Here is a 14,313-nt window from a genome sequence, read left to right as displayed (position 1 = left end):
ATAGGCAGGTATTTTGTACCTACTTTCTGGTGGGGAAACCAAGGCTTAGAAAGATTAAGGGACTTTCTCAAGGTCCCAAACCAGGAAGAGGATTATCTCAGTTATTTTTACATATAAAGATACCTACACAAAGCCAGCAACACTGCCAGCAATTGATCTCATCTCTAAACTTGTGACTAGGTTCAAGGCCCTTCCTAATATTCCATGATGCTAGCCTTGAATTCAAAACTCCTTGGGATGTTTTAAATAAACCATTACTTCAAAAAAGTTAAAGTGTTGGATAAAAATACCCACCACTCCGATACCTCCATATAGAACATTATTTCATAGGAGGTAGTCCTTGACCGTCACATCAATATTATCTGGAGTGCTTGTTAAGGCAAATTCTTGTGTCATACCCCAAGAGATCTGAATTGAGAAGGTCTATGTGAGGCCAAGAAATCTTTGATTTTTACCCCATATGACTCTTATACACACTACAGTTAAAGAAGAATTCATAATAGGTGGAATCTTGGTAGAAGCTAAGATTCTCCACATAAGAAGGAAGAGATTCATGTATAAAATTTAAAAATTGAGTGCAAACCTTGCAATCTTCACTCTGAATTTGAACTATTATTAAGAACTCATAATACATTCACAGCGAGTATGTACGTGTAGTCCTATTACATTGAGAAAGACCTAAGAGCAATAACAATCCAGTAACAGAATCCCAGCACCCCAACTATTGTCTCCAGGTATCATTTCTTGCTAAGAGGAGCTAGCACATGCCTGGCTGTGCAAGTATTTTATACATACAGTCATGCACATGTAGATATTCTCTCTCTCTCTCTCTCTCTCTCTCTCTCTCTCTCTCTCTCTCTCTCTCTCTCTCTCACACACACACACACACACACACACACACACCTCAGGGTGTCTCTCTCTCTCTCTCTCACACACACATACACACACACACCCCTCAGGGTGTAAAAACATAAAAACGCAGGGTTTTTTCAAGATCAAAATAATCCAATTAAACCTATCATGGATGAGAAAGAGACCAGTGTAATGCATCCTAATTTCTGGAAAGAAGTGGTCGATCCATTCATATTTATTGCAGAACTGATAAGAATCCATTGTGCTACTGCAAAGTAATAATGTTTAGTTTCACTTATGGCCGGCCAGCAGAACCAGTCTCCTTCCGTGGGAGTTACACGTTACCCTCTTCTCCTCAGCACTTAACCCCCACCACCCACCGTGTGTCATACTTACCCATATTTATCTCTTGCTCTCCACCAATGAACATCATTCTTCTCTAAAATGATATACTCCTGGCCTCTCTCTAACCTGAGGTCATGTGCTTCTGTCGCTTGGAAATCATACATAGCTACCACTATTTCTTCGCTATTATCTTCTTCTTCGGGTGGAATTGGTGGGGGAGGCCTTCGCTAAGAAAAGGAGAGAACGTGTGAAAGTTTAGTCTTCCCTCTGTGAGCAGTAACACACTGAGTGATTCACACATCACCACAGAACAGAGCAGAACCCTCGAGTCTGCCTCATATCATCTGGTGAACCCTCCCATAAGTCTGATGCTACTGGACCTCTCATGGGTTTCAGAAGATAGGGCAGGCACAAAAACTATCTTGAAACTTCAAAAGGCTTCTGCTCAGGGGCAGGGGCAGCATTCCAGGAAGAAGGAAGGGGTGATAGGTGAGTAGAAACCACAAAAGCGAGACCCACCGCACCAAGGGCCTGCAATGGGGAAACACAGCATGGAATGGAGACTTTTATCTGGTCTCCTCCCACCCAAAGGAATTTACATTTGTCTTCCTGTGTGCAAGACACACACTTAGTACATAATTCCCCATTTACAACTGAGGAAACGAGGGTGTAAGTAACCCACTCCAGGTCACTCCCACCAGAGTCACGTTGGATCAGGCCCTGCCTGGGTGCAGCGTACCTGTGCTTCCCACCATATCCCACTCTCCAAAGGAGTGTCACTAAATCTGTGCCGTAAGACTGCGGTTTTAAGACTAAAATGTTTCTGTGAAGTCCCACACCTCTTACACAATTCTCTTTTAATTATATATAATTTCAAAGAGGAAGAGGGAGAGAGAGAGAAACATCAATGATGTGAGAGAATCGTTGATTGGCTTCCTTCTGCACACCCCCTGACTGGGTGGGAATCAAACACTGACCTGGTTCATAGGTTGATGCTCAACCCCTGAGCCACACCAGCTGGGCCTCTTATACAATTCTTGAAGCCGAAATGCAGGCAAAATGCCAGATGATAGTAGGGGCCCCGATGATAATATCTGATACAAATAATACTATCTGATACCCCCAAAATCAAATCAGCTATAGCATATCTGTTTCTGATATGATGGGGGGAGGGGGCAAACAGCATCACCTGAAGGAATATAAACTTTCTCAATAAACTGCAAGTGCTTCCGAAAGTTAAAGGCCACCTACCTTCTTTGTTTCCGGTGCCGGAGGTAGTGCTTTTCTTATACCTGGAAATGACAGCAACAAGAGTAGGTCAAAATGCCATCTACCAATGATGGGTCATTTTTTTTTTTTTAATATATTTTATTGATATTTTACAGAGAGGAGGGAGAGAGAGAGAGAGCTAGAAATGTCGATGAGAGAGAAACATCGACCAGCTGCCTCTTGCACACCCCCTACCGGGGATGTGCCCGCAACCAAGGTACATGCCCCTGACCGGAATCGAACCTGGGACCCTTTAGTCTGCAGACCGGCGCTCTACCACTGAGCCAAACTGGTTTCGGCCAATGATGGATCATTTTAAGGAAAAATGAAAATGAACACATTGGCAAGAAGTCCACTCTGACTGTCTCACTGTAGTGGTTGCTCGTATTAATATTTGCAACAGGATTTTAAAGATTTTTAAATGCTGTTCAAATTGGTTTGTATTTCTGTCTTTCTGAGCAGGTTGTAAAGGCCACAGGGAATGGGGCCTTGTTTAGTCTTTGTAAACAAGTAGGATTATATAAAACTAAAAATCTTCTATTAAGCAAAGGAAATCGTCAACAAAATGAAAAGGCAGCCTATGGAAGAGGAGAAAATATTTGCAAGTCATATATCTAAAAAGGGATAAACATATAAAATATACAATGAGCGGAAACCGGTTTGGCTCAGTGGATAGAGTGTCGGCCTGCACACTGAAAGGTTCCGGGTTCGATTCCAGTCAAGGGCATGTACGTTGGTTGTGGGCACATCCCCAGTAAGGGGTGTGCAGGAGGCAGCTGGTCGATGTCTCTCTCTCATCGATGTTTCTAACTCTCTATCCCTCTCCCTTTCTCTCTGTAAAAAATCAATAAAATAAATTTTTAAAAAGATATATATATATATATATTGAACTCATACAACTCAATGGCAATAGTAACAACCATCAAAAATGGGCAAAGGAGCTGAAGACATTTTTTCCAAAGAAAACATACAAATGGCCAACAGATTTATAAAAAAATGCTCAACATCACTCGTCTTTAGGGAAATGCAAATCAAAACTACAACGATGTTTCACCTCACATCTATTATAAAGGCTGTTATAAAAAACACCAGGGATAAATGCTGGTGAGGACATGGAGAAAAGGGAGCCCTGTTGTTGGGTATGTCAACTGGTACAGTCAGTATGGAGGTTCCTCAGGAAAATAAAAATAGCTCTACCATAGGACCCAACAATACCACTCTGGGTATATACACAAAGGAAGTAAAATCAATACCTCAAAAAGATATTGCCCTCCCATGCTCACTGCAGCATGACTCACACTATCCAGGTAGAGAAACAACATAAGAGTGTTGAAAATGTGACATACAGGATGTCCCAAAAACACAAATATACCCTTTAACACCTGGTAGCTCAACTGATGTTTCATTCTTTTCAGCCAGATTAAGCTTTGAACAAAGGAATTTCACCCTAAAACGCTACTGGAAGTTTGAAAATGTAGTGGAAGTACAAACACTGACTTTATAATGATGCAAAGTGTCCCAAATATGTATATGCAGTTGAACACCTAGTAACTCACTTAATTTTCACTTTTTTAAGTATAGCTGATTTGAAATAATGAGTGAACCAGACTAAGCTTTGACAAAGAAAATTTATCCACTGGACTTTTTTATGGGGACACATACAAGATAAAGTTTACAGTGCAAACTGGCAATAGTTGATGAATTGAGGGCACACAGATGCCAAACAAAATGACTCCTGATGTTTGCGATTCCACTGCTTCACATTACCGGCAGAGCCTGGACCAGAACAGTCATTGGTTTGAGAACAGGCATTAACCAAAAAAATTTATTTATTTCTGTAGATTCTTTCAAATTTTGAAAATGAACTGTAGGTTAATAAACACTGACTTTATAATCATTCAAAGTGTGTATACATTTTGGGGGATACTCTATAGGTGTCACCCATATGGTATCAGTTATATGTGGAATCTTAAAAAAGTCAAACATCATAGAAAACTGAGCTGGAAATAGGAAAACAGGAATGTTAGTAAAAGGGAACAACCTTTCAATTGTAAGATGAACAAGGTGTGAGGGTCTAGTGTATACCATGGTGACTATAATTGATCTCTGTAGTGTTTTAAATGAAGTTTACGAAGCAAGTACAACTTAAACATTCTCACTCATACATAGAAAAGGGTAAACACGCGAGGTGATGGATGTGTTAATGGGAGGAATCCTTTCACAACTCATAAGTTTATCAAATCATCATGTCTTATTCTTTAAATACATTACAATTTTATATGTCAATTATACCTCAATAAAGTTGATGAAAAGGTGATGGCGGTGCCATACTAGGCTCACATTTTTAATAGTCACTTTTAGCAGCTTCCACATTGTGATAAAAGGCCCCACAAGCTGATTAGATGTTTGGATCCCATGAAATGGCCCCACTGCTAACTAAATATAATTATTCTTACAAGTACACCTGCCCAATGTTTTCTCTTTGCTAGAAAGTGCGAACGAAGGCCATACTTCAACAACCTCAAAATCAAAATATGTCACTTTCTCACTACACCAATATTATGTATAATCACTGAGCACAATATAATCATAGAACAAAACGAATACTTACTACTTTCAAAAAGATTGTATTTTTCACATCCAGGTGCTAGCTTTTCAGTTTGTCTGCAACACTGATAACTCCCATCTGCCCAAAATTTAGGATGATATTTAATCATAATATTATTGTTGTTCTTTATTTCTGCAATTCATAAACACATTAAATGATTAGTGAAATAAGGCAGAGATGATAACGTCTCCTTAGTAACAGTCAATCCTTCTTAATTTCTCAGATTCCATATCTATTATGAGAACTTCCTCTAACATCATCCAGCCCAGCATTCAGAAAAATCCACGTGGCTCTCTTTTGCCTCCTTTTTTGGTGAAGTCTCCTTGTTAGCAGAAGTAATCTGGGCTACACGGTAATGGATAAGCAAAGAAGTCAACCCACCACCATTCTGTTTTACAGAAGAAGCAAGGAGGGTTGTATGGGACAAATCCCTCATTTAAATACTTTTAAGCAAAGTCAATTCATCCACACCGAATGTTGACTGCCTTGTGAATGTCTTAAAAAATATCAGATCCCATTATCATAGAAGCCAAGTGTTTTATCACTTTAAATATATCATGCACTAAATAAAAGCATACTTTTCTTAGAAACTATATATATGCCACTAGAAGGAATCAGATTATTTAAAAAAAAAAAAAAAGTTATCTTCAATAAACAGATGTATCACTTAGGTAACAGAATGTCCTTGGAGAAATACTTATTGTATAGTAAAAGATTATAAATGCAAGGTACACTAGCTGTGTTTCTGTTTTAGTGATAACAATGGCCTGTCCTACAATTATATACAGATTATATTCATTATAGGAGTTTTACCTTCTTTCAACTTCTTCACCCACTGGTCCCTGCTTTGTGCACTAGGTGCAAAAATGTAAAGTGTGTTAGCATCATGAACAACCTAAAATAAAAGATAAGACAGAGTCGGTGAGAAATACTCAGACACAGCACTTTGTCTAGCACAGAGCCCTTGGTACCACAGACACTGATAAATGATTCTGAAATAAGTGAATAAAAGTCAGTTACTTGGGACCCAAAGAACCTAGATTCCTGCCTCAGAAAACGCATCTGTTTCTTCATGTCTACATCGAATAGGATACACGTTTTGAAACGGGCCAAGCTTTATAGAAGAAAAGGTTACAGAGGCCAGGATGCTTCTGTAATCTGGTTTCTTCCCGTGACCTAATTCACTAAAGCTCCTTAGGTAAACCCGGTGTAACAGGGATGATTCTCATCCAGTGTTTTTCTGAATACTATTTAGGTAAATGGACCACTCCTGAGGCGTCACTGCTGTACTTTCTTTTTGCCACTATAAATAATTGCCATAACTAACTATTAAGCACTGACTATTCTAACTCTATGCTAAGTGCTTTACACACCTTCACTCAAGGATTCCTACCATCACGCCATCAGTATTTTATAGATGAAGAGACTAAGGCCTACCCATGGACTCTTCACGCCTGTGTAACACCAGGAGGCACCCTTCACATAGAATGCACTGCGAGCGGTACCCAGAATGCTGTGCTCCTTAACTTACTTGTCATTATTTGGCAGGTATTCCAGAAAGCCACAATCCTGATTCCAAAGCCCAAACTTCCTACCAGTGTCTCTGTGAGAGGTAACTTCTGTCAAACAACTGGTGCGTCTTATGGTCTGGAGCGTCTTATGGTCCGAAAAATACGGTAAGTAGTCTTATTACTCATGCTTTTAGAATCTTATGTACTAAAGAGCTAATATGATAACTAGATTAAACAGCAGAACAACTGTCCGGACAACCTTCTGGAAAAAGCCAGGGCTGCGAGGGCTGAGCCCCTTGCACGAATTTTGTGCGTTGGTCTTCTAGTGAGTAATAAAATTAAACCTGGGAAAGTAACCCAAGAATTTTATCTTTGGTCTTAATGTCTGTCACAAGGCAGAAACACCTTGATTGTGTAAAAAACATATATGGACAATGGAAAAAGAAGGGGACATATGTAATATTTTTAACATAAAGATTTAAAAACCTATATCATAAAAGCCTAATATGCAAACTGTCCCCTCAATGGGGAGTTTGACCAGGGAGTGGGACCGGCCAGCTAACCATGGGAAAGGTGGCCCTGGCTGGCGGCAGGCAGCCACTAGGGACCCTACCTGTGCACAAATTTCATGCACTGGGCCTCTAGTATCTATAAGAATAAAAGCATAATATGCTAATTAGACTGGATGTCCTTCCAGAGGAAGCCAGGACTGCGAGGGCCAAGGCAGCTGCCATGGATGCCTCAGGCCACAACTGCAAGGCCCGAGTCCCTTGCACAAATTTCATGCATCGGGCCTCTAATATATATATATGGCTAGCAACCTCTCTTCACCACATCCACAGCCACTGGATTGAACACAAATAGCCCTTTCATTGGTAAATGACTGTTCCTGGACATCTTCAATAGGTAATTCTCATTCATTTCTATCAAATAAACTTAGTCAAAGAGCAATGTGAGCACCATAGAACAACAGTGGTATATTTCATTCAGCGATGAATTCATCCACCTAGCATTTTGATGGGGCTACATAGATACAAAAGCGTATCCAACAATAACCTTATTTTCAAGACACGGATAGAAATACTTTACAACAAGACAGAAAATGAGACATGATAGAGAGGTAAAGATAAAGCACTAAGAGAGATGTGGCGATCTGTGTTGCCTCGTTTGGTCCATGATTGTCACACCTGTGATATTGTGATTTATAGTAAGAAAATAAATATCTATTTGAAATTCATCATGGTCCCTGGCACAGAAATCCTAAAACCCTTGGACTATCCAGTGCCTACAGTGACAAAGATGTCTTTTGTTGTGCTAATGAGGTAACTTCCAGAAAGTACCTAAGCATGAGGGCTGGTTGTCAACAGAGGCAACCTTGTGATTAAAGGGTTGGCACTTCCAGTTCCCCTACCCCACCCCACTCCAACTCCAGGGAGGGGAGAGGGACTAGAGACTGAGTTCCATCAGCAATGGCCAATGATGTCATCAATCATGCTTATGCAAAGAATCCTCCATAAAAACCCTAAAAAGGAGCAGGTTCAGGGAATTTCTGGGTTCATGAATGCGTGGAGACTTGGGGAGAGTGGAGGGCATGACACCTCCATGCCCTTTCCCCAGGCCCTGTCCTATGCATCTCTTCCATCTGGATGCTCCTGAGTTACAATCTTTCATAATAAACTTGTGATCTAGTAAGTAGAATATTTCTCTGAGTTCTCTGAGCTGTTCTGTAGCAAATTACTCACACCCAAGGAGGAGCCTGAGGAAACCTCCGATCTATATAGCCAGTAGATCAGCAGCACAGGCGATACCTTGGGGTTGCCACTGGCATCTAAAGTGGGACCAGTCTTGAGGGACTGAGCCCTTAACCGATGGAATCGATGCTATCTTTGGTCAGATAGTGTTAGAACTGAAACGAATTGTAGGACACCTAGCAGGTGTCAGGGAATTACTTGGTGGTGTGTTAGAAAACACACAATAGGGTGGTGAAGGCCTGGGGTGGGGTGGGAACTGGCTGGTGTGGGTCAAGGAGGAAAAGGGGGGGAACATCTGTAATACTCTCAACAATGAAGATTTTAAAAATTAAAAAAAAAAATATATATATATATATATATACACACACACATATATAGAAAACACACATACACACATTGGAATTGGTACCCAGGTTCATCAATGCAATCAACTCTGTACCTAAGAATTAGGTAAAAATGTACCATGTAGCAATCATTCTGAATTGAACAGGGATATCTGGAAAGAACTGCTAGGGCTTTGAACCTTCCAGAAACCTGGCTGGGTGGTGATAATTCATTACAATAATCCACTTTACTGAGTCTTTACATCAGGCTACATACACTGGCCCATGTACTCCATGTGGCAGCCCATGTCTCTATTAGCAATAGGACCCTCATTTTCCAGATGAGAAAACCAAGGTAGGTGAGCTTGCGTCATCTGAGTAGGGCCTGTTTGACCTCCAAAGGCTCTTCTTGTTCTTGTTTGCCCCAAACACCTTCACGGGGCTCCCTGACTAGAATCTGTCTTTTCAGGGTCCAGTCTAACTTCTCCTCAAAACTCACCTCTTGACAGTATGGTGAGCCTATAACTTTGTTAAAGGTTGTTCGAGGCTAGCCAATCAGAGGAAAACCAATCCAAACACAGAGTTCTGATAACTAAGACTAATACATTACCTAGCTAACTCGGGACATTTGTATTCCCATAGAGAACTATCTATAGACAGCACCCTCAACCTAAATGATAGCCATGGATTTGGCATCTCAGACAAGCCGGTGGGTGAGCTATCCGGGTCCAGTATCCTTCTCTCAGCAAACCCCGGAGCACACCTGGAAGCCACCTGTGTCACCCCCTGGGGCAGCTGACTGGGGCAGAGGGCATGCAGGGAGCCACAGGCTGCTCAGTATGTGCCTCATCTTCCGGTGAGTCATCCTGCCACAGCAGACAGTGTCAGAGAGGGAAGAGCTTTGCAGACCTGGAGGCACAGAAGCCAGTTCAATGAGGAAGAAATCACCACCAGCACCACCACCACCCCCTTAGCAACAATCCTCAGTAGTTACCCTCCCTCCTATTTGCTTCTTCATTCACTCATTCCTTATTCAAGAGACCTTCGCGGGCAATGCATCTAAGAGCTGCTAGACAGACAGATCTGGGTTCCATACTCAGGAAAGAAATGCCGCCTCCTAGGGAACCCCCTTGCCATCAGCAGACTCAGCTAAGGAAGCAGCTGGCTCCTCCTCCTATGTCCTCTGTTCCTTCCCGGGTGAGAATATGCTGAGGCGGGAAGCCACCTCTTCTTCTTTCTTAGTGTCTTTTGAAAATGTCTACTTCTACTTTTCTTTTTATCTGGCATTGCATCTGCATGTGATACAAACTTCCACTGTGAAGATGTGAAACTAGAACCCAAACTTTAAGTTATATTTAATAAGAGAATACTTTCTACCTTTTAAACCTTGCTGGTTTAAATCACATAGTTAAAGCTCAACTTTACCTCTTCTTCTTTTCTAAGATGATTTTTAAATTTTTCTTGTATGTATTCATTTCAACAACTAAAAAATGGTTCTAGGTGGAATGCTTCCTGTTCTCATGTTTTCCTCATCATCCTAAACCGATCCAAAGTGTGCAGAGCAGATCTTTCTCAGGATTCCTAATCCTGAGCCGAGAACATGAGAACCGCAGCTCCCCACACCCACCTGCCACCCCGCAAATGCATAGCAGCCATTGGGAGTGTGATAGGAGTGGTTCTCTGCTAAACTTCCAATCACACACACATACACACACACACACAATTATACATGCGCTTAACTTACTTAATCAAGAACAAGATTTCAATTGGGCTTACTTCTAGATCTGAGGTAGGTGTAGTGTTAACAGTATCAGTAAGAGAAATAATAATAACAACAACAATAACTGTTACAGTAGTTAGTTAGTTAGCTAGTTAGTAACAAAGAAAGGGAGCAAATGAAATCAGACATTAAGCCTGATTAGCTAGGAAGGGCAGTTTCACAGACTCCCCAAGGGACAGCCGCTTCCTCCACAAAAGGGACTTAATCCCCAGGCAGACAGGAAGAACTGCTTTCCACATCCCCCGGGACAGCCTGCCAGTGCGCCTGCCCGGGGTGGGATGGGGGCAGGCTGACTCAGAGGGAAATGCCTCTGCTGAGGCCTGCATCAGAAGCCAGACGACAAGCGGGAGTATATGCAGTGGGAGCCCAATGGCAACACAGCGGGAGGAGTCCCACCTGGGGAGATGGGGAAAGGATAGGATAAAGGCAAAGAACGCAGGAAAATCCAGGAGAGGGATTGGGTGAGGGAGGGCCAGCACACGCCGGAGAAGAATAGGGAGAAGACTGGACAGTTTGAAAGAAAGCCTGCCTGTTACCGAAACCAAGACAATGTATGGAGGATGAGTAAGGGTCCGGGGGCAGTTGCTGCCCACCGCTACATCCCCGAGGGAATATTATTTCTTTTCACCCCGATAAAACTTGCCACTCACGTGTGCCCTCACAACACTGCAAGGACCCGTTTTCTCTAGCAACACAACTAACACTTACTTTGCTTTCACTGTGTATATAAACTATTTATACACTGAGTGGCCAGATTATTATGATCTCTGAATGCAAAATAATCTGGCCACTCAGTGTATATCACCCTAGTTAATCCTCACACCAACTAGGAAGCGAATGCTAGTATTGTTATTATTCTCATTTTCCAGAAGGGGAAAGAGACACAAAAGCAGTTAAACTTGCACAAGGTCACAGAGCTCATCAGCGGCGAATCGGGTGGTATGGCCTCTGATTTGCCTCTCTAAGCACCACACTGTCCCTCCTCTTCAAGCAAAGGAATGACAGACCTAAAGTGAGTGACTGGGGAAAGGGAAATTAATTGTAGTCCCTCCTCCTCCTGTGTTATTCTCACCTGAGTGAAAATAAGCAGATGCCGCTTTAAAGCTTGAATATCTTCATCTCCCCAACCGGGAAACGTTCATTTCAAATGTAAACTGGTAACTTCACAGTAGCCATGAAAAACACCCACGCTCTGAACTGTGCCTCTATGTTGAAAACACTTTTGCAACTTTTCCCCTCAGCACGCAGTGAGACCAGAGCCCTGGGCACGGGCGACTTGCACTGGAGATGCTCATTGCCCAGGGGAGGGGTGGGTGGGAGCTGGAGAGAGGTCCTGCCTGTCTGCTTCCAGGTCTGAATGCCAGGGCCCACCTCTGCACCCCGGTTGCCAGGCATGAGTGCACCGTGAGGGGCAGGGGGTGACCAGGACGCTCGGATGCCCCATGGATCCTCCAGGGCGTGACAACACGTGTGCTTTGTAGGGAGGTGTTTTCATTCACAAAAGGAACGTGGACGAGAGACATTGGACATCTGTGAACCTCAGTTTCCTGCCATAAGTGAGAATAGTGTACTTACCTCCCTTATAGATGAGTAGAAGAATCATTACGAAGGAAAACGTGAAAAAACACAACCTTTTTAGAAGGCATGCTTTGAGGGACAGGCAATGCTAATACACTTTGCATCACAGGCAGCCTTTGAATCTCATTTTTGTTCCAGGGGCTCGCACCTACCCCTCCTCCACTTCACAGAAAACACCTCACTCCACCTTTTTCCGTCTCAGTCTCCACTCCCTTTCCTAACTGCTCTATGACCAATCTGGATAATAAGCAGCACGTTAGGTCTGAGGCTTAGAAACTCGGGGCATTGGTAGAATCTAACAGACCAAAAACAAGAATAAGAAAATGTCCCAGCCTGGCATGTATGGCTCAGTGGTTGAGCACTGACCTATGAACAAAGGGGTCAGGGTTTGATTCCAGTCAGGACACATGCCTGGGTTTGGGGCTCGATCCCCAGGGCGGGGCATGCAGGAGACAGCCAATCAATGATTCCTCCCATTATTGATGTTTTTATTTCTCGCTCCCTCTCCCTTCCTCTCTGAAATCAATAAAATATTCCTTTAATGTTTCAACCAAGACTTAAAACGTTTATGAAAAAAAAAACAACACACAATTACTATCCAAGTACAAACTAAACTAAAAATCAACTACCATATGATTCAGCAAGCCTACTTCTGGGTATTTATCTGAAGGAAATAAAATCTGGATCTTGACGCTACCTCTGCACTGCCGTGGTCACTGTAGCATCGTTGACAATAGCCGACATATGCAAACCACCTAGATATCCAGACAGATGAATGGACAAAGAAAAGGTGTTGTGTCTATATACCATGGAATATTGTTCAGCTTTAAGAAAAGAAGGAACTCCCATCATTCTTAACTAAGTGGATAAACCTGGAAGACATTATACTAACTCAGGTAAGCCAGACACAGAAAGATAAACACTGAATGACCCCATTTATGTGGAATTCGAGTCACAAACACAGAAGCAGAGAATAGAACAGTGGAAGTCAGGGGCTGGAAGATGGGAAAATGGGGAAATATAGGTCAAAGGGTCCTGAGGTAGGCAGTTAGACAGACAGGAAAGACAATGGGCCAGGTACATATAAGGTCCCCAGGCGGAAAGTTCCAGGTGCCTAGCAACAGACAAAACTGCAAAAACAAGTGCCTGCCCCAAGGGTAACCTTTCCTCCCCTAGCAGACTCCTGGTCATGCAGTTTAACCCCCTGATCTCCCATAGTGCCGGCCAGGCAGTTCGGGATCGTCCCCTGACCTCTCCTCCGTTGGCCTGTTGCTAGTCCATGTGGTAGACGCCCTGGGGGAAATGGATAAAGGGGCCAGAGAACAGCCCTTCAGCACTCAGGCCCCACGACAGGAGGTTCTGACCCACGTCAGATACATCTAGGCCTCGGTGGTGTTTCAGCTCCAGGCCCAGAAAAGCAGCAAATCCGGACGAGGGATGCCACGGATGACATCAGATCCGGGTGCAATGACCAATGACCCTGGTACCAACCAATCAGTGGAGACCACGACCCTGAAAGGACACACCTGGAGAGCTGATGACTATTCTACGGCAGTGGTCACCCACCTTTCAGCCCGGCGGCTGGCGACCACTGTTCTATGGAATCCTCCCCTGGCCTCAGAGAATTTTATCCTTAAGATGGAGGACCCAGCCGAAACCGGTTTGGCTCAGTGGATAGAGCGTCGGCCAGTGGACTCAAGAGTCCCAGGTTCGATTCTGTTCAAGGGCATGAACATTGGTTGCGGGCACATCCTTAGTGGGGGGGTGTGCAGGAAGCAACTGGTCGATGTTTCTCTCTCATTGATGTTTCTAGCTCTCTATCCCTCTCCCTTCCTCTTTGTAAAAAATCAATAAAATATATATTTTTTAAAGACAGAGGACCCAGTATGGCTCTCACTAGGTAGCATGCCCACACCCCTATTTTGAGTTTCCCCTCTTTCTCTCTCCCCGCCCCTCCCTTCTTTCTTCCATAAGCTCTAAGGGCCCCTTCTTTTGCCTCTGTACCTTGTTTCCTGAGCCTATTTCTTCTATGACTCACTTCTACTACTGTGACTTTATAAATAAACTTTGCTTTATAGGTTGAGTCTTGGCTCTGAATTCTTTCTTAGCCAGAACTCAAGTGCAGAGGTTGCTGAAGCCAGGTCTGGTCTGACTCTACGGGTCTCACCCCTGGTGCCATTATCGCCGCCAACAGTACCGAGTGTCTCAGTTACGCAAGACAAAGAGTCCTGGAGATCTAATGCACAACCTGGTGGCCACAGCTCTCCATACCATACTGGATACTTGAACTCTGCTA

At 43.1% G+C, this 14,313-nt stretch overlaps 1 protein-coding gene across 11 annotated transcripts in view; it reads right to left on the bottom strand.

Moving 5' to 3' along the window:
• TEC (tec protein tyrosine kinase) overlaps positions 1–14,313 on the bottom strand; it is a 119,029-nt gene that overhangs the window by 24,386 nt on the left and 80,330 nt on the right. For 5 of the 11 annotated variants that reach the window (XR_004984179.2, XM_036416902.2, XM_036416930.2 and 2 more), the window contains 4 exons: positions 5,888–5,969; positions 5,078–5,206; positions 2,449–2,489; positions 1,249–1,424 (listed from right to left, as the gene is read on the bottom strand). Coding sequence is in view for 10 of the 11 variants with exons in the window: in XM_036416902.2 (XP_036272795.1) it covers positions 1,249–1,424; positions 2,449–2,489; positions 5,078–5,206; positions 5,888–5,969 (428 nt within the window). In the remaining variant the exon portion in view is untranslated. The remainder of the gene's footprint in view (positions 1–1,248; positions 1,425–2,448; positions 2,490–5,077; positions 5,207–5,887; positions 5,970–14,313) is intronic. The other 6 variants (XM_036416966.1, XM_045572827.1, XM_036416939.2 and 3 more) reach the window with 4 other exon arrangements.

The sequence above is a fragment of the Pipistrellus kuhlii genome, unplaced genomic scaffold (assembly GCF_014108245.1).
Source record: "Pipistrellus kuhlii isolate mPipKuh1 unplaced genomic scaffold, mPipKuh1.p scaffold_m20_p_1, whole genome shotgun sequence".
NCBI classification, from domain to species: domain Eukaryota; kingdom Metazoa; phylum Chordata; class Mammalia; order Chiroptera; family Vespertilionidae; genus Pipistrellus; species Pipistrellus kuhlii.
The sequence above is the reverse complement of the archived record's forward strand: the minus strand, read 5'-3'. Positions and strand labels throughout refer to the sequence as shown.